This window comes from Pollicipes pollicipes, unplaced genomic scaffold, assembly GCF_011947565.3.
Source record: "Pollicipes pollicipes isolate AB1234 unplaced genomic scaffold, Ppol_2.1 Scaffold_7231;HRSCAF=8579_pilon_pilon_pilon, whole genome shotgun sequence".
NCBI lineage: Eukaryota > Metazoa > Arthropoda > Thecostraca > Pollicipedomorpha > Pollicipedidae > Pollicipes > Pollicipes pollicipes.
Window position 1 is genome coordinate 1750012 of NW_023597034.1, and position 15814 is coordinate 1765825.

The window sequence follows — 15814 nt, forward strand, 5'->3', positions numbered from 1 at the left end:
CAGAACGGGACAGCGAACAGCACAGGACATCACCGGGTAGATGGAGGTGGTCACTCGCAGACTGCGGCAGGGTGGAATGTCAGAACGGGACAGCGAACAGCACAGGACATCACCGGGTAGATGGAGGTAGTCACTCGCAGATTGCGGCAGGGTGGAATGTCAGAACGGGACAGCGAACAGCACAGGACATCACCGGATAGATGGAGGTGGTCACTCGCAGACTGCGGTAGGGTCGAATGTCAGAACGGGACAGCGAACAGCACAGGACATCACCGGATAGATGAAGGTGGTCACTCGCAGACTGCGGCAAGGTCAAATGTCAGAACGGGACAGCGAACAGCACAGGACATCACCGGGTAGATGGAGGTGGTCACTCGCAGACTGCGGCAGAGTCGAATGTCAGAACGGGACAGCGAACAGGACAGGACATCACCGGATAGATGAAGGTGGTCACTCGCAGACTGCGGCAGAGTCGAATGTCAGAACGGGACAGCGAACAGGACAGGACATCACCGGGTAGATGGAGGTGGTCACTCGCAGACTGCGGCAGGGTCAAATGTCAGAACGGACAGCGAACAGGACAGGACATCACCGGGTAGATGGAGGTGGTCACTCGCAGACTGCGGCAGGGTAAAATGTCAGAACGGACAGCGAACAGGACAGGACATCACCGGGTAGATGGAGGTGGTCACTCGCAGACTGCGGCAGGGTCAAATGTCAGAACGGACAGCGAACAGGACAGGACATCACCGGGTAGATGGAGGTGGTCACTCGCAGACTGCGGCAGGGTCCAAGGTCAGAACGGGACATCGAACAGGACAGGACATGACCGGGTAGATGGAGGTGGTGAGCCGGAAACTTCACCACGATCACGCACCGAAACAGGTAATGATGTTCAATACTGCACAACATTGCAACGGGACAACTGCCAGCGTTGAAAACTGCAGTCGCAGGCGCCAGCACGGACCGGCGGGAAGGCGATACCAACAGTCAGCACACACGCGATGTCAAGTAGTGACATTTGTCAGGCGACGTTGTTTCGGTCGAAAAAACACTGTCAGTGGGTGGCGAATCAAACGGGAGGACCATACCACCACGACACGGCTGGCAAGAGGCGGACCTCACGGGTCCCATGGGCCAGCATTACTGCACATACACTGAGAACTCACGGGACAGCCGTCACCGCTGTTAGTGGTCTGCAAAAAGGTAACAATTTCTGGGACCGACAGCGGTTTCTCAGTCCACTAAATGCTGAGGTCACCAAATCGGTCGGCGAAATATGTAATATTAACATGCGCGGTGCTCATTTCTGTAAAATACCTTGCAGTGTAAGCACCCGCTGGCACTGTTATTGACTGGCAGCCTAGCGCAGCTGGGGGGGGGGGGGGGGTCACGTGGTGCAAGTTACCGCCGGGGGCCATGCCAACCGCAGCTACCAGCTGGTCGCTGGGTGAAAACCCGACACCATTCGACGCATGACACAGCTCTGCACTTACCACCAGGTGCGAGAAAGGAGATAGGCTTGCCCGTCCACCGGAACCTGAGCTACTGCGACGGCATCCACAATGTGCTGACATTGCTTCACTATGTTACAGTCGCGGGCATGCTTGAATTTGGCGCACTACACACTTATACCTTGTTTTGGAGATAAGAAAATATACATTACTCCACGGACAGCAGTCTGGGAAATCTAAGCAACCATGCTTTTTGGATGACCAGATAGTATCTTGGCATCGTGTTTTAACCTCAGCTTTAGCAAAAACAGTGAGTATTCTCCCCACTCTCTGGGATCCCCTCCTCGTCCGGGGTAAGGCCCCTTATCCTGACCGCATCTAGACCATGGACGTAGGAGTTAGAACGACATGCAGTTTTGAGGCTCAAGCGTCTAGTGCCATCTACCGGGCAAAGCCGTAAGCCGCGTTTACGGACGACGGGTGACAGGTGGCCGGGCACCGACCTATCTCCTTCCTTCAGCTCCTGGTAGTGCATGCCGTCGAACGAGACCCAGGCGGTGTTGCGCGCGGCCGGGTTGAGGCAGATCTGCAACAGGGCCGTCGGGGGGCGGTCAGCGGCCGGCCGACGCCGTCGCTCTGCCTCTCTCACCTGTCGCCGTGCCGCAGTTCCTGGCGGTTCCGCCCGTCGAACGACACCCAGGCGGTGTTCCGACTGTCGGGCGACACGGCGATCTGCCGCCGCACAGGGACGTCCAGGTCACACAGAGACGGCCGCGGTCACGGCCAGGTTACACAGAGGCGGTCACAGCCAGGTCACACAGAGGCGGCCGCGGTCACGGCCGGTCAGAATGGTGACGGCCGGCGCCCGTCACACCGGACACGCCGGGTCACGGCCGGGTCATACAGGGTACACCGGGTAGGCCGGGTCACGACCAGGTCATACAGGGTACATCGGGCACGCTGGGTCACGACCGGGTCATACAGGGTACACCGGGCACGCCGGGTCACGACCGGGTCATACAGGGTACATCGGGCACGCCGGGTCACGACCGGGTCATACAGGGTACACCGGACCAGGTCCGGGTTACGCAGTGTGTCTTGAATTACGGCCAGGTCAAATAGGGCACTTCGAGTTACAGCCCGGTCAAAAAGGGCACTCAGCGGCACGGCCACGTAAAAGAGGACACTTCGAGACACGGCCAGGTCAAAAGTCACTCCGGGTCACGGTCCGGTTAAACAGGGCACTCCGAATCAGGAACGGCGCCAGCGGTACAACCCATCAAAGAACACGGGGATCACGGGCAATATGACAAGACCTCTCGCGTATAGTCCACAGTCCAGCAAAGCACGAGCTACAGCTCGATGCGTCTCACAAGACGCTGATGGATTTTGGAAAGCATCATGATTTTCAGTTTTCAGCCAGGAACATTAGCAGATTTAACACAAAAGCGCGTTCGTCTGCCCATTCAAAACGCCGGGCATGAGATGAGCTTGCCACAAACAATCGGAATTTGCACCAGCTGCGATAACCGTAATAGGATCATCAAGCCAGAAAGCGATGACACCTAACGCCACACGACTACCGGTCGGATCTGGAACCTTTCATTACACACCCTAAGAGCTTCACGGACGCAGCACAATCCTGCTGCCCGCGTCCGACTCCTCTCATTCGCCCGATTCTGCGTACGGGCGGTTTTGTCAAGGCCCGTCGAAGACCGTCCCCGCCGCTGACCTCCCGACTGACCTTGAGCTCGACGCCGGCGGGCACAACGATCGGCCTGAAGGAGAGCGAGTGCGGACAGATGGGCGTCACCATAATGGCCGGCACGCTCGGGTGGATCATGCTGGCGCCGGCCGCCACCGCGTACGCTGTGCTGCCCGTCGGCGTGCTGACGATCAGCCCTGGCCACAGACGCCGGCCACCGGTCAGGCGACGGGCCGCGCCAGGCGGCGGTGGAGCGGCGCCACAGACGCCGGCCACCGGCCAGGCGGCGGGCCGCGCCGGGCGGCGGTGGAGCGGCGCCACAGACGCCGGCCACCGGTCAGGCGGCGGGCCGCGCCAGGCGGCGGTGGAGCGGCGCCACAGACGCCGGCCACCGGTCAGGCGGCGGGCCGCGCCGGGCGGCGGTGGAGCGGCGCCACAGACGCCGGCCACCGGTCAGGCGGCGGGCCGCGCCGGGCGGCGGTGGAGCGGCGCCACAGACGCCGGCCACCGGTCAGGCGGCGGGCCGCGCCGGGCGGCGGTGGAGCGGCGCCACAGACGCCGGCCACCGGTCAGGCGGCGGGCCGCGCCGGGCGGCGGTGGAGCGGCGCCACAGACGCCGGCCACCGGTCAGGCGACGGGCCGCGCCAGGCGGCGGTGGAGCGGCGCCACAGACGCCGGCCACCGGTCAGGCGGCGGGCCGCGCCGGGCGGCGGTGGAGCGGCGCCACAGACGCCGGCCACCGGTCAGGCGACGGGCCGCGCCGGGCGGCGGCGGAGCGGCGCCACAGCTGCTGGCCACCGGTCAGGCGGCGGGCCGCGCCGGGCGGCGGCGGAGCGGCGCCACAGCCACCGCACGCACACCGGGACAACGCTCACACGGCAAGTACGTGTTGAAGCGATGAACTTGCAGGCGAGCTCATGCCCAAATGGTGGGATCACATCACAAACAGACATAGCGGCACAAAACACATGCGTACTCGCGCACACGCACACACGCAAAGCACACCGGTTTGTCGGACAGGATCGCTGAGTGTATTGCGCGCTGAAAATAAGGAGCGTCAACTCAACCGAGGTTCTCCTGCGACTGAGGGGTGAGGGGCAGCCAAAGCGCCCAGCACATATCTCAAAGCGCGTCAGCTCACATGTAGCAAGCGGGCGTTCGCAACAATCGGTCACACAGTCGCGGCCAGGCTCGTTCGTCACCGACTTCTTAAACGTAACACAACAGTGCTGTTGTCGTGGAGGAGCGTTGTCCGTCGAGCAGCCTCTTTTAAGACAAATACGTAGAAGGTTGCACAATGGTTAACTCCCCGGGGTTAACGCAGCTGTTACTTTTGTCAGGCGTTAGCTCCATAAGCCGTACTACTGTTACTGTTCAACTTAGTTTTACACGAAATGGTATGGAATGATAGGGAAGCTTTCAATTATGACGGCAATTGTAGTGTTATTTTGACATTTGGCAGCAGCCTCGGCCATGGTGCTACTGCCGGGGCATCTCACAAGAGCATAAGCAAACCAAAATATTCGTATTGTGCCTCATCTGTTGGGTTTGAACATACACCCTTAATAAACCAAATTTTCGCATAGTTTAACAAAAAACAGCAAATTTCGAAAATATTTTCGGGGGGGGGGCGAGGTCCCTAGAAACGCAAAACCTCCCCACGTGAAACCAACGGCTGCTAGGCAAAAGCAAACCTAGCCAACCTGAGAATAAGACAATCGCGAACCGTCACCATAGTTCAAAACACTACAGCCCATTCCAGAGCAGTGAGCACTCGGAGCGTAACGCCCCCCTCCAGAGCCGCACAGTGCGCTCACCGTCGCCCTGATACAGCCCATTCCAGAGCAGTGAGCACGCCCCCTCCAGAGCCGCACGTGCGCTCACCTTCGCCCTGATACAGCCCATTCCAGGGCAGTGAGCACCGGAGCGTGACGCCCCCTCCAGAGCCGCACAGTGCGCTCACCTTCGCCCTGATACAGCCCATTCCAGGGCAGTGAGCACTCGGAGCGTGACGCCCCCCCCCCCCCCCCTCCAGAGCTGCACAATGCGCTCACCGTCGCCCTGAACGGAGGTGATCTTCTTGCCGTCCAGATAGAGGTCGATGTTGCTCAGGTAGGGCGACGGGCCGCGGTCCACCACCACCTCGTTCAGCACCAGCAGGTTGATGGGCGGCTTCGACTTGGTGTCCGAGTCCTTCCGCAGCACGATACAGCGCAGCCGGGAGCGCAGCGTCAGCGCCGCGTGACCTGCGCACGCCGGACACACGTGCCACGTGACATACCCGGGCGTGACCTTCACACGCCGGACACACGTGCCACGTGACATACCCGGGCGTGACCTGCACACGCCGGACGCACGTGCCACGTGACATCCCGGGCGTGAAATAGGCACGCCGGACACACGTGCCACGTGACATACCCGGGCGTGACCTTCACACGCCGGACACACGTGCCACGTGACATACCCGGGCGTGACCTTCACACGCCGGACACACATGGCACGTGACATACCCGGGCGTGACCTGCGCACGCCAGACACACATGGCACGTGACATACCCAGGCGTGACTTGCACACGCCGGACACACGTGCCACGTGACACACCCAGGTGCGACCTGCACCCGTCAGGCACACGTGCCACGTGACATACCCGAGCATGACCTGCCCACACCACACGTGCCATGTGACATACCCGGGCGTGACACGCACACGCCGGACACACGTGCCACGTGACATACCCCAGCGTGACCTGCCCACACCACACGTGCCACGTAACACATCCGGGCGCGACCTGCAAACACCAAATACACGTGACATACTCGGATATGACCCGCATAAGTCTGACCCACACGGGGGTGACCTGCGCATACCGGGAATGTTTGTCACTTGCCCCACATCCCGAGATCGCCACACAACAGGCACACGCGCCACGGGACAGAGGCAGGGCTGACCTGCGCACCAGACGAGGGCAATACGTGACACACGCAGGCAAGCCGCGTGCACAGAGAATACGTGCCACGTGACACACACGCGGGGGAGCAAAGAACAGACTGACGTGGCTATAAGAAGTACGTCATCACGAGACGGCACAAGCCCGGGGATGACTGCACCGGCACGACGCACTCGAGATGACAGTCGCCAAGACCAAGTCCAGGAGACACTGGGTCCGCGGACCCCTGAGGTGCTCGTGAGCATGCCATCCCATGCCGGCAGAGCGGCTCCGTGCCTCCTGACCGGCGCGGCCGCATCTATGCCGGCAATGAGTGACTTGCCGTTCGCTTAGCTCTGACCTTGGCATCGGCGCCCGAGACAAAACAGCGGCCGCCTCCGCGGTCTGCGCCATGACTCGGGCCGAATGGCGCTGAGGCCCCAGCCCGGCGGAGAGGAACCGGTCGTGTCCCCACCTGCCCCAACCCTGGCCCGGCGGAGGGGAATCAGCCACCCCCAGCCCCGGCCCGGCGGACGGGAATGGGCCGCGTTCTCAGCAGCCCCCAGCCCCGGCCCGGCGGACGGGAATGGGGCGCGTTCTCAGCAGCCCCCATCCCCGGTCCGGCGGAGGGGAATCGGCCGCGTTCTCACCAGCCCCTAGCTCTGGGACGGGAGCCCCGCCCCCGATACAGCAGCCCTGTGCGCCGTGCGCACGCTCCTGACATAGTCCCAGGGAGATGAGACGGGCGCTGGGAGGGTAACGAAGGGGAGGGGAGGGGGAGGGGAGTCTGCAGGCGGCCGGCACGACCGCCGTCGGCAGCCCAGAGCGCCGATACACAACACGCGCGGACACTGACCTTCGAGCACGGCGTCCACTTGCTCCTGGAACTGGTCAAACTTGAAAGGCGTCAGAAAGCCGAGCGAGCCCAGGTGAAACGCCATAACGGGCGGGACTGATTGCTGAAAACGGCACACAGTCAGACACCGATCACATCCGGGGCTACAGCGGCCAGTCCGTGGGAACGCCAGACCGTGCCAGGCGGCGGCGCAGCTGGACTAGAAGCTTGCAAACAAAGCCAATAGCTACCGGTAAAAATGGAACAAGTTCTGATTCCATGGACGGGAATAAACACCACGAGGAGTCATCATTGGTTTCTTTTGATACGGGCTGCACATCTCCGGTGTCAGCTTCCCCCTCCCCCCTGTCCTCTGAATAGCTGACTGGCTGTCGGAATGACAGGCTGCCCACGGCCGCCCACCGCTGGTTTCGACCCCCCCCCCCCCCCCGCAGACGAGGCCCGCGCACGTACCTGGAACAGCGAGCTGGCGTATAGCAGGGTGCCGTCGCCGCCCAGGCAGATGATGAAGTCGATCTTGTCGGTGAGGTCGTCCTTGCCCTCGGTGAAGGTCTGAACCTTCGTCTCCAAGCCGGACCAGGCGGGCGCGCCCGCCAGCAACGGATCCTCCAGCGTCGAGTGCTCCACGAACACGATCATCTTCTTCTCCTAAGACGGCCGCACGGGTCGTGACTTCGGGCGTCAAAGGCTCACACGGACGTTTCACATTCGGAGGTTAAACAATGCCTACAAACATCGCGTGAAGGACTATTCTGCGCATTAATAGGTCAGATAACATACGCCTAGTACCGATTAACTGAAATCGCAAAATAGCTAACAACGATAAGTACCATCATTTCTGTTCTCTGCAAGAACCATGCGTTTTTTAAGTTGCGTACCGCCAGACTTTCAGGACCCCGGTATCATTTTGGTTAGTCCACAAAAAGTGATCGGCCAGGAATCCCTGCAACAGCACTTAGCAGGACGCACTTCTCGAGCGAGCCCTTCTAGGTATTCGTAGCCCGGTTGCCACTGCCGCCATCACCGTCAAGCGCTCGATATAGAAGAAGTCCTGCTTCAATTGGTACGACTATGCGCGACGCGAATCTGCGTCAGCATTAGACCTCACCGCCTCATTAGACATGACCGGCTTCAGTGCGATTCTTTCGCCGTCAAGAAGCGGCACCAAAGTCGCCCACGCCGCTATCGGCATTCGCCACAGAGCATCACCATGACACAATACGTTCAGAGGAATAACCCACCCAGCGGAACTTCGCAACGGAAATACCAAACCCCCGTGCAACAGATCTTGCTGCCCCCGACAGCTGCTCTCTGTGTGCCCAGTATCGTATGCAGTGGAGCATACCTGCCGCCTGGTCGCCTGAGGTGCGGCCGCCCGGGGTGGGGCAACACTGAAGCCTCCCCACACGCTCACCAGCAACCGACACGGGGGGAGGGAGGAAAGGGGGGGGGGGGCACTGACCGTGGTGAGCCAGCTGACCAGCTGGATGAAGGGCGGCAGCACCGAGGCGTCGCGCACCTTCTTGATGACGAGCACGGCCATCGGCGCCTTGTACCACGTCAGGCGCTGGCTAGCCGGGTCCTGGATGGTCCTGTCGGCGACACACGCGCGCGCGCGCCGTCAGTGCCGCCGTCGGCCATAGCCACCGTGGCGGCGCGGCAGCCTCAGGCGTACACGGCGAGCCAGACCGGACGGGGCGCACGGTCACAGATACACCTGAAATAAACGTGACATGGTAAACTGCGAGCATGAGCTCACGCCATCCGCGCTTATGACTAGCGATGTCGGCGACGTATCGGCGTCGCTCGCAACAGGCCCAAGGCGTTCAGGGACAGCTGCCTACGGCCGGTACTGTGTGGATCGTACCGTGCCCGCCCGGCCGACCCACGGCCGGTGCTGTACAGAAACCAAAGTACAATAAGTGACACCACACATCTACCTGGAATGCGAGCAAGCAGTCCTGTGAGGAAGGGAAGAGTCGAAGAGTCGGCACCGTCGCACGCATTGATCTCAACGGAACGGTTTGTGGAAAAAACGGGCGGGCACACCCTTCACATGGGGCATATGACGCCCGTCTCGATACACAATAGGAGCAAGCCCAGCAAGCACCATGCACGGTGGGCGACTGGCACCAGAGTCGACCGGGGACGGCCAGCAGACCCCGCCGAGCCGGCCGGCTCCTGGCCATCCCTGCCGGCCGGGCCAGGCTGCAGCGACGACGACCGACGGCGAGCGGGCGGTACCTGCAGTCCTGGCCGCGCCTCCGATGTGTAGCACCTGGTGCATCTGGCCGGGCGGCGGGCGGCCGGCCGCCGGGCCCGCACCGTCGGCAGCGCCGGGCGCAATCTTCGGAGCGGCCGAGCGCCGGCGCCGGCGCCGTCGGGCCGGGCGGACGGGCGCACCGCTCCGCCGTCACCGAGACGGCCGCCAGCGCGCCGCCCGCCGATCACCTCAGCCGTCTGAGGGCCGCCGGCCGCCCGCAGGAGGCCCGCCAGCGACGCCTAATCGGCACCCGAGGCCAGCGCCGACGGCCCGATAGCGACACCCGCGGGGCGGCCACGCACGCACGCCCCCCACCGGCTTCGGACTGCACCACGGTCCGGTCCGAGCGACGGCGCCGGTCAGCGGCGGGCGGCGACAGGCACAGACTGAGCGCCAATCGCAGGGCAGCGCGCCGGGGGGGGGGGGGGGTATGACCCGACCCGTGCTGCGGTCGGATCTACTGCGCCGGGCGCAGCCGCGCACCAACCCACACGGCCCGGCCTCCGGCACCGACTGGGACCCGCCTGGCCCGGCGCTCTGAACACCCTGCCGCGCGCAGGGGCGCGCCAATCAAGCCCACTGCGTCTCTTGACAGGGGACCAAGCTGCGTACAACCCCCTGATGGGCAAAGCCCCGAGTCGAACTTTAACGCATAATATCTGGCTTTGGCTGCTTTTGGACATTTCTGATGGAATGATTTCCACGTGTCTGGTTACGTATGCGGGGAGACAAACCGACGACCTCGGCTCGTCCCCTGACATCACCCTGAACACGGCACAGATTCAAGCGTGGTTGTTCCGGAGGCCCCACGCAAAATGGCTCTTGAACGCTTTTCAGCGTGCTCAAGTGGCTTACGTAACACAGCTGCGGAAGCGTTGCCGCCATCACAGGCGCCTCGCCGACAGCCCCACGTCATCAGCCCTGATCGAAGTCCACCTCCGTGCGGGCCGGACGCGCGCGTATCGCCGTGGAAGGCGGCGCGAGCGTGGAGTCAACGCGCCGCCGCGATCACCGCCACCTGACAGCGCCGCGAGGCGGCGATAGCGGCCGTTCCGCGCCACATCGCCGGCTACCTGTCTCTATCGGCGTGATCCAATGAATGGACGGCGTGACGGCGGCGGTCGGTTCTCTCGGCCAAGGCCACGACCGAGAGATGCGTCGTCATCGGCGCGATCTGGCAAGCAGCGCGCCGGCCTGCAACGGTGTGTGATGCCACTTGGCTTTATATTAGATTACTTTTCAACACGTCCGATCGCATAAATAGCTGGCTTCAGCGGTGTTACGTCCGGAGCCGCCTCGCGGCACAGCCTGCAGCGTACTCCCTGACATTAGGTATGGTCATAAACAGCTGCAGGACGGGCGGCGGTATCGAATTCCCAATCTCCGAGTGGGGAAGGACAGGTCCGTCCATACGCCGCCACGTTCCCGAGCCAGGCCCGCCCTCTGCGCCCGCTCCCACGGAGTACCCCTGACACTCCAGTCAACGGAGTGCCGCCGACAATGGCAGAGCACGGAGGCCGGCCGCCGTACCGCGGACACCGGACTCTGAACACAAACATGCCCAGTCGCCATAAACAGACGCACACGCCGCGACGCCATGACCGCGCCGCCGCCGACCCCGCCCGCCGTGGCGGCACCTGGTGACGGCCGCACAAGGCCGGCGCGCCTATCAACCCCTCACCGAATGCATCGGGTGAGACTCAACGGGTGGTGGCCCTCACCGACCGGCAGCTTTGATTATGATCCCGTCGGCACGATCGTTGCATGAATCATTTCGACCTTGAGGCGACTAGGGACGTTAAACGGTAAAACATTAAAATCTACCGAAGTTGTCACGGATTGCATTCCGGTAAGGCCGACTTAAGCCTTATTTGCATCACAATTTGATGCTGTCAGGAGACGTGGTCTGTAGCCTGGAGCATATTAGGCAAAAAAATCGGGTGAAACCGGTTAAGAATATTATCTGCGACCTTGAAATACACGGCAGTAACTATCAAATTAGTTACCGTAAGTGGAGAAGTTAGCAAGATTTTAGCGGTAAGCAGATTAGATCCGCAAGTTTAAACAGCAACAATATTTTTTAAGTATGTTTTCCATAACCTGTCTGAAAGTAGGCACCCCTTGGGTGAAAAATTCGTCGCAGCAAATTCCGACGACCGTTCGGCATCTGATATGTGCTCAAAGGTTTGCGGCTCATCAGAACACTCATGCTAAGTCGCTGACGCCATCAGCTGCGGATTGGCTCACATTTAGCTTCAGCTACAGCGAGCGCTCACACTGACATGAGCGATGTCAAAACGATGTTAATGAAAATGAAGAAACGTCCATCCACGAGAAACCTATACACGTGGTGAGGTCAGTGTATATGTTTATCTCCAATAGTAGTTAGTTACGGCATCTGCAAACAGGCATGCGGTATAAAGTAGCATGTTACGACGTCTGCAAACGGCCATGGATGGTGATGTGACATGTAGCGACTCTGCAGACGGCCATGGGTGGTGATGTGACATGTTACGACGTTTGCAAACAGCCATGGGTGGTGATGTGACATGTCACAACGTCTGCAAACGACCAAAGGTGGTGGTGTGACGTGTTGCGACTGCAAACGACCATAGGTGGTGGTATCATGTTACGACGCCTGCATTCGTAGGTGGTGATGTGCCATAACTGGTTAATCGTACAGCATGCTTCAGTCAACTAAATCATGTCGGTAGATCGGTCGTGAGTAAACAGTGTATAAATAACTTCACGACATCTTCTGTTGATGCGCATGAGATCAACCGATCCATCTGTCAGCATTAGATCAACGGATTCGTTTGTACCTTACCGTTGCTGGCAAATCTGTTCTTTGGCCGCGATTCCGCACGGCATCCAAAAAAACGGTGCTAACAGCGACGTTACGTAAACGTACACTAATACACACAATACGTACACGTTACGTGCACTATTTTAGTGCCAATTTTACGGGGAGTACTGGCCAGTCTAATATGATCTTCACCCGATTAGGGAAGGGATCAGGGTGTGCTGGCATTTAAGTGCAAAATTTTAGCTGGCATGAAGACCAGATGTGTTAACCTTTGATATATGGTTAAGGAGAAAGCTGCTTCCGAGAGTGTGAAATCCTGTCGGTAACACCAACATGGTGAAAGACGACAGTAGCTTTCCTCCTCGGGCCTTCCTATCTTCCCTTATGCGAATCTTCGCCGCCTTACGGTGCTTAAATAGTACTAGATAAAATGAAGATGCAATGCTTGATAATATGATGAAGACACTCATTTCCCATGCCGCTCGAACATGGGTACATCCAAAACTGAAAATAAGTTTTCGATGGTTCGTAACGCGCAATAACATTCACGCAGTGTCGTGGGTGCCGAGCATGCTCACCAAGAGGCTCCATACGGGACCCACGGCTACGACCAGCACAAACTGCGAGGAAAGCGGGATTTTTAACAGTTACAATGCCATCATCACATGATGATAAAGCGAGCGATATCACTTGTTTGCCGTTCCAAACATAATTCACATTATCTTCCAACCGAGTACTGTGAAAACATTTAATGGAATGCTTTGTCGGGATGACTTCGGGGTGAAACTTCTTGCTAAGCAGAGTTGGATGTGATGAGCCTGACTCTACCATCCAACGCGAGCAAAGCGAGTGAACGGAGTCTTTTTTCTGCCGGTCCTTCTACCGGTCCGGTCCTTTGCCGAAGTGCTGAATGTTTCTTATGGCCCATTCGACACGATGGATCTCACGGCGCAAAAGGCCAAGGTTAGCGACTATCGGGGGATTTACAACGCACCACGAGCAGACTTCTTAGAGAGGCCTTGGCAACTACGCAAAGCCGTTACACTCTGACATCCCACCGGGGTCAAAAGGACTCAAGCCACCGTCACAGAGGCCTCAGACGCCCCCATACTCACAGCCAAAAGGACTCAAGCCACCGTCACAGAGGCCTCAGACGCCCCCATACTCACAGCCAAAAGGACTCAAGCCACCGTCACAGGGCCTCAGACGCCCCCATACTCACAGCCAAAAGGACTCAAGCCACCGTCACAGAGGCCTCAGACGCCCCCATACTCACAGCCAAAAGGACTCAAGCCACCGTCACAGAGGCCTCAGACGCCCTCATACTCACAGCCAAAAGGACTCAAGCCACCGTCACAGAGGCCTCAGACGCCCCATACTCACAGCCAAAAGGACTCAAGCCACCGTCACAGAGGCCTCAGACGCCCCCATACTCACAGCCAAAAGGACTCAAGCCACCGTCACAGAGGCCTCAGACGCCCCCATACTCACAGTCAAAAGGACTCAAGCCACCGTCACAGAGGCCTCAGACGCCCCCATACTCACAGCCAAAAGGACTCAAGCCACCGTCACAGAGGCCTCAGACGCCCCCATACTCACAGCCAAAAGGACTCAAGCCACCGTCACAGAGGCCTCAGACGCCCATACTCACAGCCAAAAGGACTCAAGCCACCGTCACAGAGGCCTCAGACGCCCTCATACTCACAGCCAAAAGGACTCAAGCCACCGTCACAGAGGCCTCAGACGCCCTCATACTCAGCCAAAAGGACTCAAGCCACCGTCACAGAGGCCTCAGACGCCCCCATACTCACAGTCAAAAGGACTCAAGCCACCGTCACAGAGGCCTCAGACGCCCCCATACTCACAGCCAGAAGGAGGTGTTCCAGGGCGCCCTCGGCCGGCTGAGCCAGGGAAGGCCCGTCTGAGGCAACACCTTCATCTTCTGGGCGGCTGTGGGGCGCCGCACGGAACACACGAACCGAGAGCTGCGCGAGCGTGACCGACCACGGTACTGTGCGATTCTGCAGCGGAGAGCGACGGCTTGGTGGCGGTGCGCTCTCGGCCGGCAGCGCTGTCTCGAACGGCGACGCCTCCGCACGCACCGAAGCCGTCAGTGGCCGCTGACGACTCGGCCGGCGCCCAGGTGCGCCCCCGCTTATAGGGGCGTCTGTGGCGCCGCTGTTTCCGTCTGTTCGCACGGCCGGGTTTACCCACCGTCTTCCCGACCGGATCGCGGGGCACTTGGGCGCCCGAGCACGTTTCCGGCATACGCGGCAAACGCCCAGGTGCACGCCGCCCACCGGGAGGGCCGGTGACTGGACAGCCGCCGGCCACGCCCGGGCTGGCCGGCTCCACGGCTGGCCGACCCAGGTCAGCAGCCGGCACGCGCGCGCTCGTGAGCCAGGGGAGCCGATGTCGCCAGCACTGCGTCACCGCACGCCGCCCCGCCGTCGCGCGTAGTCACGCCGCGCGGAGCCAGCCGCGTGAAGGCGCGCCGCTGCGGAGTTACCCCCCACCGCAAACGTGTCGTGCCCACGTCATCGGAAAACGTGCAGGTGGAGGGGACTTCACAAAGACAGCACCCGTGGCATTGTCTGGCGGAACCGTCACGGATTCTCACCCTTTCTCATCCTTCTTTTCTTTGTCCATTCATTTCATTCAGTTATATGTTTCATTATTCTCCCGGATTGTCAATGACCCTCTCAGTACATTTAGAGTGGGGTCCTCGGACGTTTCCACACGACCGGTCTCATCGTTCCACTGACACTTCTGGCTTTCAAGGGAGCCTATCCAGCCTTGCAGCGCTGAGTGCCGACGGCGTCCCGTGTCGCGATGGGCGGCGGCCGTCATCAGCCCGTCGGACGGCCGCCGTCTTCGGCCCACCGTCGCGCGAACGGTGAGCGGCTCCGGCAGCCGCCGGGGCGCGCGCCACACACCCGCCTACACACGCACACGCTTGTACACGCACATGCGCGTCCACAAACACACGAGGGCCCGCACAGAAGCGCGCAACGTTGCACGGACCCAGACGGAAGGGCAAGCCGCGCCATGGCCTGGAGGCCCTTCTGCATGGAGGCGGCATGCCGTTCTGCATGCCGCCTCCATGTGGAAGGCAAGAAGGGCGTGAAACTGAATGCCAATGAAGCTATCAAGGGTTCATCACTGGAAACAAGAATCTTAATCCACGTTTTTTCGACTTTGATGACTTCAGGGTCGCATCTGTCCTTTATAGTGCCTTTTCAATGATAACGTCATTCGAGACGACAGCAAAAGCTGTGAACAGGATGCCATAAACGCAGTGCAGAGCAAAAAACAACGTGACGATCAAAACGCCAACACCAGACATAACCGCGTTCATTTGTACGGAAGTGTTCGCGCTGTTCGCTACACATTCCGTTGTTGTTTGCCATCGACATTCTCACCTGGTCTGCATCGAACTCAGGCGTCGCACTGTGGAACAGAGCAGAAGTTTGCCCCTGTCTCCCACCGTGACGACGGCCACGGCATACTCACATGACCATGGCCGAGTTCTTCATGATACGTCCGCATGGTCCGAACTGCTGTATGGGGCTGGGTGCGTTCAAAGAGCGGGTCCGCCTGAAACAGGGCCGTCGGGGTCACACAGAGCCGCCACCGAAGACGCCACGCCGACGCATCGAAAGGGAGACAAGAAACGCTTCTGCCCCGGCGGACGGTTCGGCTGCGGGGAGAGACACAAAACAGGGACAAAAACTACGGCGAGGACGGGGTCAAGGACAGTTCCACGTGATGCGGAAGGCGTGAAAAGAACGAAGATGGATTAT

The 15814-nt window shown here is 60.2% G+C and overlaps 1 protein-coding gene across 2 annotated transcripts in view; it reads right to left on the bottom strand.

Annotated features, from left to right (window-relative positions):
- LOC119109084 (NAD kinase) overlaps positions 1 to 15814 on the bottom strand; it is a 115587-nt gene that overhangs the window by 1879 nt on the left and 97894 nt on the right. Inside the window, exons 2-8 of one of the 2 annotated variants that reach the window (XM_037232622.1) lie at positions 15525 to 15608; positions 8405 to 8534; positions 7396 to 7590; positions 6943 to 7045; positions 5214 to 5405; positions 3199 to 3356; positions 1958 to 2040 (exon numbers count right to left, since the gene is read on the bottom strand). In XM_037232622.1, the coding sequence (XP_037088517.1) occupies positions 1958 to 2040; positions 3199 to 3356; positions 5214 to 5405; positions 6943 to 7045; positions 7396 to 7590; positions 8405 to 8534; positions 15525 to 15608 (945 nt within the window). Of the gene's footprint in view, positions 1 to 1957; positions 2041 to 2103; positions 2187 to 3198; positions 3357 to 5213; positions 5406 to 6942; positions 7046 to 7395; positions 7591 to 8404; positions 8535 to 15524; positions 15609 to 15814 lie in introns of both variants that reach the window. The other variant, XM_037232621.1, reaches the window with a different exon arrangement.